Here is a 21,505-nt window from a genome sequence, read left to right as displayed (position 1 = left end):
AAAAGAAAATCTTTACCTCCCGTAATAATATTCGTATTTTAATCTTCTGATAATTCTTCGTCTGTAACTTCGTTACTATCCAATGGAAGATCTTCATTTATCCACTGTAATAGCAAGTTATTATTTGACATTTTTGAAGAATAAAATAGTTATCTGTTCAAACGACATAGACGCACACGACACGACAGTCGACGAGAAATTGAATACAGTCAATAAAAAAATTTCGCCGTAAAAGACCAACGGTACTTATGAGTCCATATATTAAATTATCAGTATTTCACTACATTAATGATAAACTCGACAATATAAAATTAGATAGTATATCTAGACATATATTCGAATATAACCAGCAGTTTTCATATATATATATATATATATATAGTGGACTAGAAAGACCTTATTAATAACAAAACAAAACACCAACATATGTAGATTTTCTGAGTATTGATTATTGTTTTTTTTTTTGTCTATATATGAGAGTACTTTGTCTAAAGGCAAAAATTCCACACAAATTTGGAACTGATGTCGCGAATCTGTGTATTATTATTTATTTCAACATCTCCCTTCTTCTGGCAAAATCAAAATAAGACACTGATACTCTTTTAGAAATGGTATTTCTACCAGAAGGGATTCGGTAATAGTATGAAATAAATGTAATCGAACCACTAAAAGTGCTCTCATAAACTATTGTGTAAAGCCGGTATAGAACTCTAAAATAAATTTCACCAAACCCAACCCCTTAATTTTTTTTACGGTGACAAATCCGGGCTTTTTACAAAATCTGTTTGTTTTTTAAAACAAGTATAACTTTGTGAAAAAATATCGGATTATAGAGTAGCTCTATTGTAATTAATATCGAGTATATCTAAGTCATAGCGAACGAACAGATTGATAAAAATTCAAAATTGAAACGTTTACAATTTTCGTCTACAAATTTTGTTCCTTCTCGATTGTCGGAGGTCAATAATTGCGTGACGTGAAGGGATGGAGTTGAGAACTATAAAAGTATCGGAAAATATAGTAAAATATGAATATTCATACTATATCAGATGGAACACTCTGTATACGGTTAACTATGCCGAACAATTATTTAGGCCTTTCGACGTACCTATTATGTACGATTTCTTTCCAAGCCGTTTCATGTTTTTTATTATCATACTTTCACACTGCAATGAACGACGGATAAATATTGCAAACAAATATTTCAACGGTGCTCACAATCAACTGGGATACTATTATAGATCGTCTCGATATTGTCTTGAAAACATATAGTCGCATGAATATGTATTTTATTCGTGCAAACAAACGTATCCCGTACTTTGTGTTGTTCAATTGTAGTCAATCGTTGACTTTGGTTCTACAAGTACTGAAAACGGTGAGCGTTTTATTACAGAAGAATACAACAGTGTACGACAGTAAATATGATTACTATAAAAATTATTCTTTTACTTTATCTGGCAGCATACGTGGTGGCGTGAGTATTTTTTCTATTTATTTTTTAATAGCCTTTGAAAATATTATTGAACTCATTTTTATTTTAAATATAAACGTTGGACCTACAGGTGTAGTGGCAGTGATAAATCAGCAAAAAAAGGTAACTATACAACAAGAGGTAAAGTTATTTGGGTCAAAAAATATTGGTGACGTAGAGACAATAGGTTTTTTAGTAGTTATTATGACCGAGTTTGGAAATAATTATAGATGGTAATAACTAATAACTGTAATTAACAAGAGGAGGTCACAGTAAAGGAGTGACGGATTTTCTTCAAATTGCGAATAAATGTTATTTATGAAAAATAAAAAGACCCTTATTCGACTAAATTATACTAATTCTGTAGTAGTAAAATATAATTATCTTACAAGTTTTTAGACTTTTTGCAATATAAATTACCATAAAAGTTGAAAAAAAAGTTGTAAAAAAACGCAAAAAGTTTTGAATGGGGAAACAACCCCGGTCGGACATGAACCCGGTACCGCACTCTCCCTGGCACAGAACATGCCCATCCGCACAACAATTTGGTTTTTTCTGGCCCATTAGTAAAATAAGTCTATTTAAGATATATAAAAAGATATGTAAATTTCAAAGTTTTTAATAAGGGTCTTCTTATTTCTCATAAATGACATTTATTCGCAATTTGAAGAAAATCCGTTACTCCTACACTGTGACCTCCTATAGTAAGTATAATTATAAATTATACTTTACACGGTACACTATTGTGTTACATTATTATTTTCGGTGTTAAGTTATAAAATTAAAAATTGAAAAAATAAATTGCAGCGTCCTGTGTGCGGAGGGAATATATTAAATATTTTTTTTAAATACTAGTGCACTTAACATACAACCATATTCAACCATACGAATAAAGATTAAATTAACCATTTTTTTAATTAATAAATTTAATAAATTATTATATGTGATTATTTTCATTTGAAAATTATAATTTAAACTATTGTGAACTTATTCAATCATGACTAATTAAACTAATATCAACGATTAACATTTTCAATCATGAATATTTTAATCATAGTTATTCATAGATAAATAAGTACCTAGTTCATATAGAATAATAACATTAAATTTTACAAAAATTTTTATTTAAGTCACTTAAAACCTTATTCGTATGTACCTACCAAAAAGTTAATTTTTAACCATGACTAGTTTTATTCGTACGCAACAGTTAAATTTTTAATTGTGACAAATTAGATATTTTTATTATTAGATTAAAATATCCATGATTAAAAAGTCAACTTTATATATTAAACTTTTACAAAAAAAATTAGGCATGGCCACATAGGAAGTACATAGAATAATATCGAATGTTTTATCTCTAATCTCTAATAACCACCTCCAACGTTAAGCTGGACTTTCTCTAAACTCTAATCTCTGATCTCCCCCTCCTCACCTTCAGCAACCAGCTGGTTTACCTTAGCATTCAGCTCGACCATCTCTTATCTCTAATCCATCATATCTAATCTATTATCTCCAATCTTACATATCTATAAAAATATCTAAGATTTTTCGATTGATCCCAAGACCAAAAACATATCCATATCAACGGTAATTTTGAACACAAGTCAGTCGGGTAAATTGTAATTTTGGGTAAAAAAAAAATGTACTAAATTACCATGGAATTTTTTCTAAAGTATAAAGTCGTTAAATCATTGTCAAATATACAATAAAAGTATTTTAAGTAGCAAATAGTTCTTAGTATTGATTGTTGGCTACATCGTTTTTAGGATTATATTATTTACATTTCAGACAGTTCTAGAGGACTCAGTAAACCACTAAACGAAGATAGCGATGATAACACCGATTTTGAATGTGTACAGGTTGACTACACAGGTGGGGAGCTAAATATTTATATATCAGATCTTGAAGGCAGTGGATTGCTTTCATCCAAGTCTAGCGAGAAGAACGTCCCAAAGTTAAATTACCGTGGTGCTCCAGGAAGTTTCACAATTACTGTCGGTGATTTTACTTGGTTCGGTAAGTCTAACTCGGCCTTAGGGTCAAATTACTAACTTAGCATACATCACATTTAATTTATTGTAAACATTTCAGGACGTTCATCTCATGAAAAAGGTGGTATAGCCCTTGTCCTTCGAGGTGGTAAACTCTGGATCGACGGCAAAATAGTCGAAGGACTTAACACAAGTGTGAGAACAATAAGGCTAGAATGGGGTAAAGGTCAACTCATGGTCAACGGGAAAACACATGACAAATTCAAAGGAATAGAAGGAACAGGAATCTGTAATATTTTATGGCGTTCATGAAGCTATAATGAAATCTATAATGATAAAAAACTATTCAATGTATCTTTATTCAGAAATTATAAACTGATTATTTATAAAATAATAAAACTTGTAATTATATTAAAAAATATTAAAACAAAAGAATGTATTATATACCATATTTCATAGTTTATTTATGCAAATATTATGCTATAAAGTCTTAATATAACCACAAATAACATCAAATTTATAATTGAATCGATCATTAATTCAATAACGACATAGGTAGGTCACTGTTTATTTCTAAAAAATTGTATTGATAAATTTGATACTTTTATAATTTTATATTGTAGGTACAAGTCTATATTTTTAAAACACAAAATATATTTTATTTAGCTACTAAAAAATACTACAACTATTGATGCTTCCTAGCTTTTGGTTTTTGACTGTATTTTAATAATAACAACCTAATCAATGGTCGTGCGAATGAGTAATAAGAACCTGTAAACAAGTACAGGTCGAGACGTAAGTTCTTAAAAGCTTTTTGAATAAAACTCCTCGTTTTTCAGTCTTAATTTTTACTCGGGAGATCATTAAAAAAAAAAAAATGTAATACGGTCGATTACAAATAAAGTTATAGAGTATGGTAATGTTAAGTTGAATGATATGTACATTTTTTGGGCGTTTTTCCCTTGTACCTTACAGTGCTTAAGCAGATACCGTGGGTATAGGAACATGAAAAATAAAAAACACATCATTCTATTTTGATGTTCTTATAATATGTAGGTTTATATTTTGTGCATAAACACATTAATCATACATAAGGTATTGTAAGACTGCAACAATTTTTTTTACCATGACATTTATTTTTTGTAGAATATCCTATAGATATCTGTTATTACTTGTTTACGTTGCTACAGGCGTTGAAAACAACTATTCTGCTATAGACGTGCAAAAAAATTGAACATTTGGCTTAATAAGAAACTGCTATAAGTCACTTTTGTGCGGCCTTCGAATTTCAAACTGAACATTTTCGTATAATAGCGTGAAAATATATGTATATGTAAGCGTATAGTGTACTGTATTAAATATACATGGGGAATTTTTAAACTGAGAATAACTTGCTGGACATTTGGATATCCAGTTTTGAATGAACAGATTAAGAATTTTTAAAGTTTTAAAATTTAGGACGGCAGGAAGGGCCGAGAGTACAGTTATTTTTATATGCGCCCTTTACTTATCCGCACTCAACTTCCCCACACCCTTAACTTTAAACTTAAACAAATTTATAAAAAAAAACTATATAAAAGTGGTTATCAACCTGTGAAAACTTTCAGTAAATTAATTTCAATTTAAAAATTCAATTAAATATATACTGTGCAATTTTGTACCTAATGTAGTAAATCAGGGAGGTATTTTGTAATAAATTGATTACATTGCCACAAGCATCGTAAAATTTGCTGTAGTTATTGTTAAAAATTGTCCAATAGGTAACTTAAAAAAACAGGATTGTGAAAATTCATAAATGTCTTTAAACATGATAGTAAGATAAAATTAGATATTCTATTCTTTGGATACCTTTTAATTATTCCTTTTTCTATCGAGTAGCTGCAATTTTCTGTTTCATATTTTTTTTTTCATATTTAAAAACAAATGTAAGTGGTTTATACAATTTGTTTATTTGACTTTTTTCTTTTCGCCAGGGTTTTTAAGTCTTTAAACATTTTGCGTTTTACACATTAATATGAACGAAAAAAATTCTAAGACAAATAGTAGACAATTTAACTCGAGTACAGTTTTTACAGTCACACATAAAACCAACTTGGTCTTATAAATAGTTAAATTATATATAAGATCTTTAGAAATTATTTTAGTTTTTAGTTAAAAAAATTGGTTGAATATTTTTTTTGTAAATTCTGTCGAAAATAATGATTTTTTATTTTATTTTCAGAACAATACTTAGGCCCACAGTAACTGAACCCAGATATACTTAACTTGTTGATAACAATAACAAGTATGTTAAAAAAACATAATATTTTACCTTTATTTAACTATGATTATCAAATTTAGCGTTGCTGTTTTTTGAAAAAACTGTGACCTATACCCATGTCGTTTTTGAAATCAACAATTCAATTAATACAATTTGATGTTATATGTGATTATATGATGAATTAATGGTATAATTTTTGCATTACTAAAATATAGAACTATAAAAATAAACAGTCTTTAATATAATCTTTTATTTTCATCTTTTTCAATATAATTATAATTTTTATTATTTTTTTATGTATGGGTAATCAGCTTGTAATTTATGAATTTAGATACATTTAATTTTTGTTTTTTATTGTAGATTATTGCTTCATGATTTTTTTTTTTTTGTAATTTAAAAAAACATGGTTCCTGCTCCTTTTACTCCATCGACGATTGTAATTTTTTTCCCGTTGATCTCGAGTGAACCTCCACGCCATTTTATGAAAAATATGTCTTTTGGTTTAGTATCCGGTATTAGTTTGCCATCGATGAAGACTTGATCGCCTTTAAATTCTACGGTTATACCACCTTGGTTAAAAAATGCGTCTCCTGAAAAGTATTCAATAAATAACATTTGATTTATAAGGCATGGTAATAATAATTCCACGCCGTGGCCAAATTAGACTTACTTAAGTTGCCATTTTTATGAAAGTACACACTTCTTCTACTATTCCGGCTACGAGACGTTACTTCAGTGTCATCATCTGATGAGGAATCATCATCGTCTTCATAAATACATAATTCTTCATCATCATCTTCTTCTTCTTCGTTATCATCATCATCGTCGTCATCTTCTTCTTCTTTATCATCATCATCATCATCTTCTTCTTCTTCTTTTTTATCATCATCATCATCATCTTCTTCTTCTTTATCATCATCATCATCAACATCTTCTTCGCTTATTGGACTATCTTCGCTTTGTGTATCATTTGATTTACTGGACTCGCTGTCATCATCATCAGACAACACTGCTGTAGTACTGGCTGAAATGTCAATAACAAAAATCTCAAAAACAATATAGCCATCACTCAATTATAAAAAAAACATATTAGTTTAATTAAATTATTTATATCTTCGATGTGGGGCTGAGTATGTATCGGTTAAAAAATGGTTCTTTTTACGTTAGACACGTTATAATATGTTGGAAATAATACTATAGCCATTTATTAGTTGGTTTTTTTACAACACTATATACATTTCTTAGTCGACCAGTTAACATTTTCTGTTAGTCTCAACAAAAAGTTAACAAGACAATGCTGGGTTTTTTTATGCCCCACAATTGATGATGTATGCTGTTTAAACTGTTTTTTTGTACTTTTTATATTTATATTAGTAATTTTTATTGAGTTTTAATACTGTTTTTATAGATAGAAAAATCAATTAAACACTTTGTATTTTAGAACAAACGCTGTGGTAATTAAGTAGTTTTTTTTGCATTATTATGTACACCCTATCGACCAGTTCAAACTGCCAGTAGATTATTTTCAAAAAAAGTTTTTGACATACAGAGATAGAATTTTTTCATTTAAGTGAAATACATTAACTTTTTAGTAAAAATGTTTCTAATCTAACAATAAAAATAAAACTAGTCCTAAATAAAAATTTTAATTATATTATTCATAGTTAAATTTAACTTAAAAATATTAAATAGGACTAAAGTCTACGTATTTATAACAATTGTTTAGCGTTTTGTCCAATTTTTCAACAAAAATAAACAAATAATAGCATTTAAACTAACAAACTGTGTATGACTTGTTTTCAAAGCAGAACTTTTTTTAAAATTAAATATAGATTTAAAATTAAAACATTTTTATCATGAGAATTTTTTTTTGTTTCTCCCAAATCTTCTTAGTTAATAAAAATGAATTATATTATCTTAATCAATGGAGTATGACAAAGAAAAATATTAACCACAAATAACAATGAATAAATATTAATCTTGATTGAAAAAATTAATCCTTATTAATTAATAGTTAAATTTACTATGTTTAAAAAAGTTAGTAATAGTTAAAATAGCCATTATTAAATATAACGTTAATTTAATCATTATTTGAATAGTTATTTATGGTTATAATATGATTAGACTGCTATTATTCAAAAACAGTTATTAATACAATATAATAAATACTGCAATTTGTTTTTTTTATTTTCAATATAATAATTTAACACTAAAAATAATCATGTAACACAGGTTAGATTACTGTGTAAAATTTGGTTTACATTTATACTTAAACGATTTTGCCATCTATAATTATTTCCTATACAAAATTATTCCCAAACTTAAGTTACATTTAATCCCATTATTCACGTTTGAATACTAATATTAAAATATCATCCTATGTGATTTAGTTTCAGTGATTCCAAAAGTTGCGATGTCACACTTATCCCCCTTTGCCCGAACACCACAGAATTACTAAAAAGCCTATTATCTCCAAGTCATGTACCACAACAGTTTACTGTGTAAAATTTGGTTTACGTTTATACCTAATAGATTTCGCTATCTATAAATTATTTCCCATCCAAGTTATTCCCAAACCCAATCATAATAATTACTAAAAAGCCTATTATCTCCACGTCACCAATTTTTTTTTAACCCCACTATACCCCGACCTCGTTGAGTTTTTTTTTTATACCAAATCTCTTATTTTATAGTTACCTTTTTTTGCTGGTTTATCACTGCCACTACACCTGAAAAGCCAACGTTTATATTTCAAATCAAAACGAATACACGAATACCTCTAGATTTTATAAAATAATTCCGACGGTTTTAAAAAAATAAATAGAAAAAGTACTTACGCCACGTATGCCGCCAGGCTAAGCAAAAGAATAATTTTTATAGCTACCATGTTAACAGATACTGTAAAATGCCGTTACTGTTAATATACTGTTGAGTTCGACTTTACTAGAATATTCAGTGGTTTTTTGTAGGTTTTGTTATAGCGCCATCGTCGACGGTTATGTCTAAAATTGATTTACACAAAATCGGGGGCACACAAATGGCTTGAAGTTCGTTTGCACAAATAAAATACATAAAGACAATAATATATAACTGTCTATAATAACGCCGACTTTAGCAATATAGCAATATTCGTATGTTTTTAACTAGTGTTTTTATTTAAAACATTTATTCATTTTTGTATGCAGGTAATTTTCATTTAAATGATTTTATGTAAGCATATTTTATTTAACAAAAACACGAACCACCTCTAAATTTGTGTTGTTTTTAGTTAATTTTGCAATAGCGAAGTAGTGTTTAAAGAATAACCTTTTAATCCTATTTTTCTTTATCAAAACACCTTTTACCGTAAAAAAAACCCTAACATTTTTTGGTCCTACAGAACCTAGGATCTGCAAATCTTAAGTGATTGACACTAGTACAGAGCAAAATTAAGATAATATAAGTTGGGGACATATGTATATTTCTTCTCGTTTATTTACAGCTTTCTTTAATGGTATAAGGTGATTGTCTCAACTTTGTTTGTTAAGCATTGAAAGAAAATTATTTATTAAGTTAAATTATACAAATTTTTGTTTAAGTGATTCTAAATAATTGGTTTATTCGTCACTGCTTTAGAGTTATAATTATTGTAATTGTTACCGTTTATTTTTAACAACAAGTACTGCACCGTTCGGTTTTTTCATTAAGTTTGACTTTGGACCGTGAAAAGTTGTATTGGTCTTAAACGTTTATTATTCACCGGCTGTACGTACCCCGCACCGCGAAGGCAACGCGCATCCGCGCTTTCCTTTCGGTAATGCACACTAAATTTTATAGATTATATAAACTATTATTATTATAGTAAACAATTGTTTGCCATAAGAATACCCTGATTTTCAAAATAAAAACAAACAGAAAAAGAGTGTTTTTCCGACTCGTTATAAACCTGATTACAAAATAATTTGAACAAAATGGGTGTATTTGAAAAAGCAAAAGTGGTCATCGCAAGTTTGCAAAGTCGAATGGAACGAGTGTACGAGGCGGGTGAGGCACTCGAAAAAGAACCTACAAAGCAAATGGCAAAAAGTAAATTTAAAATTATGTACGCGACATTTGGAAACTTGTTGAATGATTTTGAAACCCAGCTAGCAACTATTATACGCCACCAATGCAAAGCTACGACAGAGCCCGAAGAAAAGGTAAATACAGAAAAGATACGAGCTGACTTCGAAGAAAAAGTACGGACTTAATGTTATATTAGAAAATATAAAATATCAAAAACATTCCATTTAGATATATTATACATGAAAAGAATGAAGATGTTTATGTTTTTGAATAATTTTTGGCTTTAAGTAGCTCTACGGGGCTGAATGCTATGGACAATTTATAAATCTAAAAAAATTGTTGATAACATAATACTTTGCATATTAGAATATAATTTGGAGTTTAGAGATTATTTTCTGGTAAGGTTGAGCCTAACCCAACCCAATGTTAAGGATTATTAATAACAATAGTCATTTTTAATAGTAACTTTTATATTAGCAACCATAGCTTGATAATGAAAGCACCCGGACATACCATATTTTGCCAGTTTGTGTAATACCCATTTCAAAACTTATGAGTATCATCAAAACAAAATTTACAAAAAGTGAGATATCAACTTCTGCCATGCTACCACAGAAGTATGATCTGAGGTGTAAATCCCCACGGTATAATATTCAAGTATAAAAACATTGGAAGACTATAGATTAGACATGTTATATTTATACTGGCTTCAAGAAAATTGTTGTTAAGATATACAGGGTGATCCATCTGATGTAAGACACTCATTTTGTCAGAAAATATGAATATTTTGAAAATACATTTTTTCCTATACTTATAGATACATATTTTACAATGCTATTTTTCATTTTTTGTTTACATATAAAATATACAGAGTGATCCAATTGATGCAATATTTATGTACCTAATCAATTTTCTGATGTCTTTATCTTCTCAGGCTTATAGCGGTCCATTTAGGACCATTGTCGCTTCTAAAATGCTTTTCTGTAAATTGTAATTTTGTATTTTACACTAAATTATTTATGACTAATGTGTTTATGCACAAAATATAAATCTACATGTAATTATGTGATTTTTGTCTAATACAAGTGGTTTTTGAAAATGTTAAATGTATTGATTTTTTTTTTTTTGGTAATAGGTAGTTGATGATTTTTTAGATATTATATACAGTACCACTTTAAATATCCAAAGGGAATTCCCATACTATTTGAGATATACTGTTAAAAAATACTGTTAAAGAAACATTTACAGGTCAATTATCAAATCAGATAATTTGGGCTAATGAAATGTGTTATACTATATTTGAACTATTATTTTTAAGAAAAAAAAAGGCACATTTAAATGTAACTAATAGCATTAATAATTGTCATTCGAAAGTTTTACATACAATATACAACAAAAATGATCGTCTCAGAACTTTCCAATAATACTTTAAATGTTTTCTTAATCAAATATTTTGCTCTTTTTCAATAATACCATAAATTTAACATAATTTATTGTATTAAGGTGGTCCTTAATTTTTTTTTCCTTAAAACTTATTTAATAGCTTTACAATTTACTCATTTCTGCACGTTAAATATGACACATGTGTATCTTTATGGAGTATTTTTATCATAATCGAATATCTAACGAAACAAATAATAAAAGCAAATCATTTACTAAAATTTTGGTATAATAAATAATAAATAGGTAATAATTAGGAAAAAGTACTCAATTATATTTAACTATAGTATGTATCAAATTTATCAATATTTTTTCTTGAAAATTCAATGACCAACCTATTTTGTTTTTGAAATGACCAATTCAGTTATAAATTTGATGTTATATGTCATAATGTTATGAACTTGTGGTATAATTTTTAAATAATTAATATAGAAATACGATATTTAAAATATTCTTTTATTTTTATGTTTTTTTAATAAAACTATAATTATAAATTATTTTTTTACATAATCAGCTTGTAATTTTTGAATTTTGATACATTGAATTTGTATTTTATATTGTAGATTTATAGCTTCGTGAACGGTCAAAATTCCCAGATTCCTGATCCTTGTATTCCCTCGAAACCCGTTTTTGATATCCCGTTGACCTTGAGTTTACCAACATCCCATTCTATCACTAACGGCCTCTCCGTAGCATTAACTCCTTGGACTTCTTTGCCATCGACAAACAGTGTATCCCCCTGAGTGGCCACGGGCAAACCTTTTATGTTATAATATATTGGTCCTGTAACGTTTTAAATAAATAAAATGTAATATAAGCTATGATAGTAGCTCGACCTTAAAGCCGAATCAGACTCACCATAAATATATCCACTGTTATTAATCTGCACACTTCCTGGATGACCATAGTTAATAGCCGTCTGGACGTTTGTCGTGTTAGACCTGGATGAGTCCAATCCACTGACACCAACTTCTTGTTCTTGAGTGTTTGATTTAATCGGTTCTTGTGATTTCATAGGGGTCTGCTGTTCTACTTTATCGTGAAAAGTTTTTAATAAATAAAATGTCATAAAAGGTATGATAACACTTCGGCCACGAAGCCTAAGTACACTCATCTGTATTACCACTATCTTCGTTCAATGGTTCACTCGGTTCACCTGCCTGGGCTAAGCAGAACTCGCTGTCATCATCATCCGAAAACTCTACTGCTGTAATACCGTCTGAAATGTTAAGACTATAATCATAAAAACCATTTAACAATTACTCAATTACAATAATATATAACATAAACTTTTGGTTCAATTTAGCTCAAATTTTATTGTGTAAAAATATGTATGGTTCATACTTGATATTAAATCAATTTACCATCTGAACTAAGAAGATAACAGATTTAAAATGGTATGGTAATAGTAATTTTTTCTTTTATAGCAAATCTATAAGTTGAAGGATAAGTTCAAGAAATCATACCTAAAATGGGCATAACGTGGACAAAATGAAATAAAAAAATAATAAAGCCTATTATTATATCCACGTCACCAATAAGCTTTGATCCAATCATAACACGACCTCAATGAGTTTTTATATCAAATCTTTTATTTTATACATACCTCCTAGTAGAGGTTTATCGCCGCCACCACACCTGGAAAGCAAAACGTTTATACATAAAAAAAAAAATGAATACACGAAAGCTCTAGATTTTATGAAATATTTCTAAACGCTTTAAAAAATAAATGGAAGAAATACTTACGCCACGTATGCTGCCAAACTAAGCAAAAGAATAATTTTAATATTCATCATATTTTACTATTATTATATACTGTTTAATTCGAACAAGGTAGTACTAAACTGTACTAGAATATTAAATGTTTTTAGTATTTATAGGACCGAAGTCAATAAATATGTCTACAAAATAAATATATTAAGTGATGGAAATATTATGGTTTTCATTTTTTTTTGCACAAAAAAAAAAATGTATGTTTGTTTTTAAGACAAAATAACTGACTATAATAAAGTCCGTGTTAGTTATTTATAATCATCTTATAACAAATATTGTTTATTATAATTTGACATTGCAGTGTGAAATTATTATAATAAAATGATGTACCGCTTAGAGTTTTTAATATTTTTTTTAAATGAATTTGTAATTAGAAATCGTACCCACTAGGTACCTACTTTGAAAGGCCAAGAGAAATAAAAACCTTACTGCTTACTTAAATCGAAGATTTTGATACGTTGATAATTAATTTTCAATTGTAGGATAGTGTTATAATTTGACAGTAGTTAAATGGGTAGTTTTTGAGTGTGACTTCGCTAGAACACTGGCTACACTAATAAACCCTCCCTTTATGTTGTTGGGAATATATTTCCAAACGATTTTCTAACCTATTATTATAGAAAAATCGACAAATAATCGATTCAGGACTTTGTCAAAACACAAATATTATCTTCATTAACCCTTCACACATAGAAGGGGCGGAGTCTTTTTCTATATTTCTATTTTTTACACAACTTGTGGGGTCTCAAGGTCATATAATTAAACTGTGTTCAACGACTTGATAGCACTTGACAAAAAAAAGCTACATGAATAACATACAATAATAGAAAAATGAATGTCTTAAAAAGTCCTAATAAGGGTCTACCTGACTGATAGCTTAAGACCATGGCTGTAGGGTTAGACCAACTTGCAAACAAATGATCACAAAACATCTAACTAATATCTGAAACTAATATTCTATAGATGAGAACCTTTTGACTAGAATCTAAAAAAAAAATGATTATTCTATTGCTGGTTAAATAGTGTCAACAAGGCACCTTTTGTTTTTTTATATCATTGGACTATCAAAAGGGGTTTGTCTTCGTCTCAGGGTTACCATATCTACCTCAGATTATCTGGGAACATAACTATAATGAATATTAATATTAGTTTATAAAAATTGTTCATTATTCCCTAACAAACCGAGCCTGCCAAAATTTACAATTGTTCGTTAATGTTGTTTGTATATTTCTCAATGTATCAAAATCATTAGTGGGCGTTTGCAACCTATATGAATATTACAAGTGGAAAAATATGTACAATTTCTTGAGTCTTGATTATTAATGGTTCGAGGACCATTGTGTATACAAGTGTTCCACAATCTTTAGCGTTTAAAAATGTAATGACTTAAATTAAAGTTATGATGAATAAAAAACTGCCGTGCATACAAATAATAAACGAACACGTATGCGCTTTTACAACCATTAAAATGAATAATTGCTAGATACTCTTAAACGGTATATATGCGCGTGCTATGTCTAAAGGTAAAAATTCACACAAATTTGCAACTAATGTGTCGAGTGTGTGTATTATTATTTATTTCACTTACTCCCCTCGCCTGAACAAAATCGAAATAAGACACTGATACTGTTTTAGAAATGGTATTTCTACAGATGGGATTTTTTTTTTATCACTAAATTGATCGGTAAAAGTATGAAATAAATGTAATTAAACACTAAAAGTGCTACACTGAACAATTGTGTCAAGCCAAAATAAACACTTAGTTTCTAAGCCCACGATTGTTATCTTTTTGACTAGGTGACATTAATTTTCTAGATAAATATGGATGTTTTGAAAACAATTTTTCTAAGATACATTGTGCCACGTAAGGTACACACATTTTACTATATTTTTCAATACCAGACAATACTCAGAAAACTTATACCTCATTCGTAGTATGGGACTTCGTTTTTTCAAATGAAAATTAATGTTTAGAACTTCATAGACATGTAGACGAAAAATGTTACAATATCATTGTATTTTCTTTAACAAAAAACAAATATTTTAAAATACATTATTGTCAGTAGATACAATGTTTTTATCGATATTTGTAGTTTCTACCATTGCAGACTGAGGTCAGTTAAGAGACGATTGGTATATTTGAAGAGTGAAAGTGTCAAACGTTCCAAGTGCCAAAGTATAAAAATTGTACTTTATAATTTGATTTGTATTTTATTCATTACCGGAAACACTTAAACATATTTTTGAGTTTTAAATATGATTGTTTTTTTTATAAATAACTAATCTATTTTTTTATAATTAAAAGTTGCTATCAAAAAAACAATGTTGATAGGGGGGTAAAAACAAAAAAAATTGTGACAAATTGAGATCCCATTGTATAACAACAATATGAAAAAAAATGATTTTAATTTCTTATTAAACCCTATGAGATATTGAGATAAAATCAACGGTAATTTTGAACAGGTCAGTTGGGTAAATATTTTAATGTTATAAAAAAAAAATTACTTAATTACCATAAAACTTTCTAAAGTATAAAGTCTTTTTCATTATCAAGTATACAATACAAGGATTTTAAGTATGAAATAGTTCTTAGTATTGAGTGATGGCTACATCGTTTTTAAGATTATATTATTTACATTTCAGACGATTCTACAGTATTGTGTACGGATGCTGATGACAACGGGCTGGGTGAACCCAGTAATCCACTAAACGAAGATAAATCAATAAACGAAGATAGCGATGATGAAGTTTACTACGATACAGTTACGACTCTTAATAACACTGGTTTTGAAGGTGTACAGGATGAAAACACAGGCGGTGAGCAAAATATGCAAGTACAAGGTCTTGGTGGCAGTGGATTGCCCTCATCCAGGCCCAAAAAGAAAAACGTCCCAAAATTAAATAAACGTGGTACTGATACAGGCGGTGTGCACAATAGTAATAATACAGGTAAGTCTTATTTGACCTCGGGGTCAAAATGTTATTGTATCTGCTATTTGATCTATTGAAAACTTTCATGTACAAGGTCTTGGTGGCAGTGGATTGCCCTCGCCCAGTTCTAACGAGAACAACGTCCCAGGGTTAAATAACCGTGGTGCTCCAGGAAGTAGCATAGTTACTATCAGTAGTTTTACTTTGTTCGGTAAGTCTAATTCGGCCTTAGGGTCGAACTACTAACTCAGCATACATCACATTTTGTTTATTGTAAACATTTCAGGACATTCATATCATAAAATAGGTGATACATCCCTTTTCCTTCAAGGTGGTAAACTCCGGATCAACGGCAAAATAGTCGAAGGACTTAACGCAAGGAAGAGGCCAATAAGGCTAGAATGGGGTGATGGTGAACTCAAGGTCGACGGGGAAACCCATGACGAATTCAAAGGAATAGAAGGAACAGGAATATGTAATATTATATGACGTTCGTGAAGCTATAAATCTATAATGATAAAAAACTACTCAATGTATCTAAATTCAAAAATTATTAACTGATTATATAAAAAAATTATAAAAATTTTAATTATGTTAAAAAATATGAAAATAAAAGAATGTATTATATACCATATTTCATAGTTTTATATGCAAATATTATACTATAAAGTCTTAATATAACCACAAATAACATGAAATTTATAACTGAATTGATCATTAATTTAATAACGACATAGGTAGGTCACTGTTTTTTTCTAATAAATTAGATTTATAAATTTGATACTTTTATAATTTTATATTGTAGGTACAAGTATATATTTATAAAACATAAATATTCTATTTAGCCACTAAACAACACTACAACTATCGATGCTTCCTAGGTTTTGGTTTTTTACTGTTTTCAAGCATATATTAGAGCACACTCTTAGAAGAAGATGTAGTAATTGTATTATAATCGCTACAACCTAATTAATAGTCGTGCAAATGAGTACTAAGAACCTGTAAACAAATACAGGTCTAGGCGCAAGTTCTTAAAAGCTTTTTGAATAAAACTCCTCGTTTTTCAGTCTTATTTTTTACTCGGGAGATTATTAAAAAAAAACTTTAATACGGTCGATTAAAAATAAAGTTATAGAGTATGGTAATGTTAAGTTGAATGATATGTACATTTTTTGGGCGTTTTTCCCTTGTACCTTACAGTGTTTAAGCAGATACCGTGGGTATAGGAACATGACAAATAAAAAACACATCATTCTATTTTGATGTTCTTATAATATGTAGGTTTATATTTTGTGCATAAACACATTAATCATGCATAAGGTATTGTAAGACTGCAACAATTTTTTCTACCATGACATTTATTTTTTGTAGAATATCCTATAGATATCTGTTATTACTTGTTTACGTTGCTACAGGCGTTGAAAACAACTATTCTGCTATAGACGTGCAAAAAAATTGAACATTTGGTTTAATAAGAAACTGCTATAAGTCACTTTTGTGCGGCCTTCGAATTTCAAACTGAACATTTTCGTATAATAGCGTGAAAATATATGTATATTGTAAGCGTATAGTGTACTGTATTAAATATACATAGAAAATTTTTAAACTGAGAATAACTTGCTGGACATTTGGATATCCAGTTTTGAATGAACAGATTTAGAATTTTTAAAGTTTTAAAATTTAGGACGGCAGGAAGGGCCGAGAGTACAGTTATTTTTATATGCGTCCTTTACTTAACCGCACTCAACCTCCCCACACACTTAACTTTAAACTTAAACAAATTTATAAAAGTGGTTATCGACAATTCAAGACTTTCAGTAAATTAATCTCATTTTAAAAATTCAATTAAATTTATACTGTGTGATTTTGTATTATATTTGCCATAACGGCGTAATTCTACAAACAGCTAACAATTTTATCTGATACCAAGAATTTAATATCAAATAAAACCACCATTCTTGTACATAGAATAAATGGGTATCATTAAAATCCCGTTTGATTGTAACTTTAGAGCCATTGTCTAAAAATAAAGCACCTAAGGTAGTAAATCAGAGAGGTAATTTTTGGAATATGCTGTATATTTAATGTAAAAAATTGTCCCATAGGTAACTTTAATAAACAGGATTGTGAAAATACTTAAAAACTAAAACACTTAAATGTCTCTAAAATATGATAGAAAGATAAAATTAGATGTACAAGTCGTCGGGTGCCTTCATTATTCCTTGTTCTTTTAAGGAACTGCAGCATTCAATATCGTTAAACTATCAAATTTTAAAGAAACTTAAGTGATTTAAACAATCTGAATATTACACTTTGTGTTTTACACATTTTTGTGTATTAAAAAAAATACAAACTCAAATAGTAGACAATTTAATTCAATCTTGTAAATACAAATCAAAAGTAAGTAGTACAAAAAAATATATTCAACTATAAGACGTATCAAATTTAGCATTGCTGTTTTTTGAAAAAAATTTTAAGCATATAGGCAGGTGTTAAAAATTGTTATATGTGATTACATTATTAGGTAATGGTATAATTGTTGCATAACTAAAATATAGAACTATAAAAATATACGGTTTTTAATATATACTTTTATTTTCATATTTTTCAATATAATTATAATTTTTATTATTTTTTTATGTATAGGTAATCAGTTTGTAATTTATGAATTAAGATACATTGAATTTTTGTTTTTCATTGTAGATTATTGCTTCATGAATCTTTTTTTTTGTAATTTAAAAAAACATGGTTCCTGCTCCTTTTACTCCATCGACGATTGTAATTTTTTTCCCGTTGATCTCGAGTGAACCTCTACGCCATTTTATGAGAAATATGTCTTTTGGTTTATAATCTGGGATAAGTTTGCCATCGATGAAGACTTGATCGCCTTTAAATTCTACGGTTATACCACCTTGGTTATAAAATGCGTCTCCTGAAAAGTTTTCAATAAATAACATTTGATTTATAAGATATGATAATAATAATTGCACACCGAGGCCAAATTAGACTTACCTGTATTACCCTGGTTATTAAAGTACACATTTCTTCTATTGTTTTGACTACTACTCTGCGCACCTCTGTTACCACGCTTACCACGGTTAAACTGCCCATTTGTAACACCACTCTCATTATTAGACGTTACTTCAGTGTTTTCATCTGATGATGAATCATCATCTTCTTCGTCATCGTCTTCAAAAACATATAAATCTCCATCATCATCATCATCTTCTTCTTCTTCTTCTTCGTTATCATCAACATCTTCTTCGCTTATTGGACTATCTTCGCTTGGTGGGTCACTTGATTTACTGGACTCGCTGCCATCATCATCCGACAACACTGCTGAAGTACCGGCTGAAATGTCAATAACAAAAATCTTAAAAACGATATAGCCATCACTCAATTATAAAAAAACATATTAGTTTGATTAAATTATTTATATCTTCGATGTGGGGCTGAGGAGGTATCGGTTTTAAAACGGTTTGTTTTACTTTAGACCCGTTATAATATGTTGGAAATAATACTACAGCCATTTATTAGTTGGTTTTTTTTTTACAACTCTATACGTTTCCCAGTCAACCAGTTAATATGTTTTATTTTTATTGAGTTTTAATACTGTTTTTGTGCATAGAACAATAAATTAAACACTTTATAATTTAGAAAAAAATGCTATAGTAACTAAGAAGTTTTTTTTTCAACATTATGTATACCCCAATCGACCAGTTCAAACTGTACCAGTAGATCATTTTTTTGTAAAAGTTAACGACATGTAGAGTTACACATTTTTTATTTAAGCTAGCTACATTAACTTTTTAGTTAACATTATTATCTAATCTAATATTAAATAATTATATTAGTAATAAATAAAAAATTAACTGTTTTGCAGGTGTATATGAATAACGTTTTTAATGCCATTGCACAATTTAATAATATTATGTATAGTTTAATTTAACTTCAAAAACTTGAATAGGACTTAAGTGTACGCGTTTTAAAACAATTGTTTAGCGTTTTGTTCAACTTTCAACAAAAATATTAGTATTTAAACTAACAAGCTGTTGATATAGTAACAACTGTTAAATAAATAGAGATTTTTTTTTGTTTCTCTCAAATCTTCTTAATTAATACAAATTGATTATATTATCCTTATTAATCGAGTATTATAAAAAAAAATGTATTAACTACGAATAACAATGATTAAATGATGGTTGAAAAAGTTTAAAATAGTTAAAATAGTCATTATTAATTGTAATTAATAACGTTAATTTAATCATTATTCGTACGGTTATTTATGGTTATATTTAACGACTATTATTTAAAAAAATATTTAATACAATATAATATATTATTTAAATAAGCGCTACTCCGCCAACATGACGCAGCAATTTTTTATTTAAATTTTCAATATAATAATTTAACACTAAGTCATGTACCACAACAGTTTACTGTGTAAAATTTGGTTTACGTTTATACCTAATAGATTTCGCTATCTATAAATTATTTCCCAGCCAAGTTATTCCCAAACTCAATCATAATAATTACTAAAAAGCCTATTATTTCCACGTCACCAATTTTTTTTTAACCCCACTATACCCCGACCTTATTGAGTTTTTTTTTATACCAAATCTCTTATTTTATAGTTACCTCTTTTTGCTGGTTTGCCACTGCCACTACACCTGAAAAGCCAACGTTCATATTTAAAATAAAAATGAACACACGAAAACTCTAGATTTTATCAAATATTTCCGACGGTTTTAAAAAAATAAATAGAAAAAGTACTTACGCCACGTATGCTGCTAGGCTAAGCAAAAGAATAATTTTAATAGCTACCATGTTAACAGATACTGTAAATTGCCGTTACTGTTAATATACTGTTGAATTCGACTTTACTAATATATTCAGTGTTTTTTAGTAGGTTCTTATAGGGCAAAAGTCGACGGTTATGTCTACAATTGATTTACACAGAATCGGTGGCACACAGATGGTTGTAGAAGTTTGTTTGCACAAATAAAATACATAAAGACAATAATATATGACCGTCTATAATAACGCCGACTTAAGCAATATAGTAATATTCGTATTTTTTTAACTAGTGTTTTTATTTAAAACATTAATTCATTTTTGTATGCAGGTAATTTTCATATAAATCATTTTATTTAAGCATTTTTTATTGAACAAAAACGCGAATCACCTCTAGAATGTGTTTTAAAATTCTAAAAAACCTAATGAAATATAGTAGAACATATAAAATATTAAAAAATTTCCGTTTAACCAAATAATATAATATTTTCACGAGAAGTTTGTTCCATAAATTTATATATTATACATAAAAAGAATGAAGATGTTTATGCTTTTAAAATTTTTTGGCTTTATGCAGCTCTACGGGGGGTGAATACTATGGACAATTTATAAATCTGAGAAATTGTTGAAAACATATTATTTTGCATATTAGAATTTATTTTGGAGTTTAGAGATTATTTTCTGGTTAGATTGAGCCTAACCCAACCCAATGTTAATGATTATTAAAAATAGTAATTTTTTAATACTAGCTTCCATGTTGGCAACCATATCTTGACAACGAAAGCACCCAGACATATCATA

At 28.5% G+C, this 21,505-nt stretch overlaps 4 protein-coding genes across 5 annotated transcripts; 1 reads left to right on the top strand and 3 right to left on the bottom strand.

Moving 5' to 3' along the window:
* The first annotated feature begins 1,406 nt into the window (after positions 1–1,406).
* On the top strand, positions 1,407–16,532 carry LOC126837967 (uncharacterized). The gene is made up of 5 exons (XM_050572014.1): positions 1,407–1,474; positions 1,563–1,594; positions 15,623–15,928; positions 16,005–16,121; positions 16,197–16,532. The coding sequence occupies exons 1-5, from the start codon at positions 1,422–1,424 to the stop codon at positions 16,397–16,399; spliced, it is 711 nt and encodes a 236-aa protein (XP_050427971.1). The 5' UTR covers positions 1,407–1,421; the 3' UTR covers positions 16,400–16,532.
* LOC126837968 (uncharacterized) lies at positions 5,994–8,711 on the bottom strand. The gene is made up of 4 exons (XM_050572015.1): positions 8,560–8,711; positions 8,420–8,451; positions 6,393–6,746; positions 5,994–6,312 (listed from the first exon to the last, which is right to left on the bottom strand). The coding sequence occupies exons 1-4, from the start codon at positions 8,607–8,609 to the stop codon at positions 6,116–6,118; spliced, it is 633 nt and encodes a 210-aa protein (XP_050427972.1). The 5' UTR covers positions 8,610–8,711; the 3' UTR covers positions 5,994–6,115.
* Positions 11,642–13,056, bottom strand: LOC126837970 (uncharacterized). 2 transcript variants are annotated; one of them, XM_050572017.1, is made up of 5 exons: positions 12,953–13,056; positions 12,813–12,844; positions 12,330–12,425; positions 12,065–12,238; positions 11,642–11,989 (listed from the first exon to the last, which is right to left on the bottom strand). In XM_050572017.1, the coding sequence occupies exons 1-5, from the start codon at positions 13,000–13,002 to the stop codon at positions 11,790–11,792; spliced, it is 552 nt and encodes a 183-aa protein (XP_050427974.1). In that variant the 5' UTR covers positions 13,003–13,056; the 3' UTR covers positions 11,642–11,789. The 2 variants fall into 2 exon arrangements, with proteins under 2 accessions (XP_050427974.1, XP_050427975.1); XM_050572018.1 differs by having other exon boundaries at positions 12,065–12,235.
* Positions 16,533–18,481: 1,949 nt separating the features above from the next.
* LOC126837969 (uncharacterized) lies at positions 18,482–20,829 on the bottom strand. The gene is made up of 4 exons (XM_050572016.1): positions 20,688–20,829; positions 20,549–20,580; positions 18,923–19,261; positions 18,482–18,842 (listed from the first exon to the last, which is right to left on the bottom strand). The coding sequence occupies exons 1-4, from the start codon at positions 20,735–20,737 to the stop codon at positions 18,646–18,648; spliced, it is 618 nt and encodes a 205-aa protein (XP_050427973.1). The 5' UTR covers positions 20,738–20,829; the 3' UTR covers positions 18,482–18,645.
* Between the last annotated feature and the right edge of the window lie 676 nt (positions 20,830–21,505).

The sequence above is a fragment of the Adelges cooleyi genome, unplaced genomic scaffold, assembly GCF_023614345.1.
Source record: "Adelges cooleyi isolate 19-005CV unplaced genomic scaffold, UGA_ACOO_1.1 ACOO_flye_CR_arks_rails_tigmint_CR_PRNA_30, whole genome shotgun sequence".
In the NCBI taxonomy this organism is placed as follows: Eukaryota; Metazoa; Arthropoda; class Insecta; order Hemiptera; family Adelgidae; genus Adelges; species Adelges cooleyi.
The sequence above is the reverse complement of the archived record's forward strand: the minus strand, read 5'-3'. Positions and strand labels throughout refer to the sequence as shown.

Excerpts from the sequence above, each read along its gene's own strand:
- LOC126837967 (XM_050572014.1), top strand. The coding sequence starts at position 1,422 with ATGATTACTATAAAAATTATTCTTTTACTTTATCTGGCAGCATACGTG. Across the intron at positions 1,595-15,622 it reads TGATAAATCAGCAAAAAAAG|ACGATTCTACAGTATTGTGT; the intron begins GTAACTATACAA and ends TTTACATTTCAG. Across the intron at positions 16,122-16,196 it reads CAGTAGTTTTACTTTGTTCG|GACATTCATATCATAAAATA; the intron begins GTAAGTCTAATT and ends TAAACATTTCAG.
- LOC126837968 (XM_050572015.1), bottom strand. The coding sequence starts at position 8,609 with ATGGTAGCTATAAAAATTATTCTTTTGCTTAGCCTGGCGGCATACGTG. Across the intron at positions 6,747-8,419 it reads TGATAAACCAGCAAAAAAAG|CCAGTACTACAGCAGTGTTG; the intron begins GTAACTATAAAA and ends TTGACATTTCAG. Across the intron at positions 6,313-6,392 it reads TCATAAAAATGGCAACTTAA|GAGACGCATTTTTTAACCAA; the intron begins GTAAGTCTAATT and ends AATACTTTTCAG.
- LOC126837970 (XM_050572017.1), bottom strand. The coding sequence starts at position 13,002 with ATGATGAATATTAAAATTATTCTTTTGCTTAGTTTGGCAGCATACGTG. Across the intron at positions 12,845-12,952 it reads AGTTTGGCAGCATACGTGGC|GTGTGGTGGCGGCGATAAAC; the intron begins GTAAGTATTTCT and ends TTTGCTTTCCAG. Across the intron at positions 11,990-12,064 it reads TAACAGTGGATATATTTATG|GACCAATATATTATAACATA; the intron begins GTGAGTCTGATT and ends AAAACGTTACAG.
- LOC126837969 (XM_050572016.1), bottom strand. The coding sequence starts at position 20,737 with ATGGTAGCTATTAAAATTATTCTTTTGCTTAGCCTAGCAGCATACGTG. Across the intron at positions 20,581-20,687 it reads AGCCTAGCAGCATACGTGGC|GTGTAGTGGCAGTGGCAAAC; the intron begins GTAAGTACTTTT and ends TTGGCTTTTCAG. Across the intron at positions 19,262-20,548 it reads TGGCAAACCAGCAAAAAGAG|CCGGTACTTCAGCAGTGTTG; the intron begins GTAACTATAAAA and ends TTGACATTTCAG.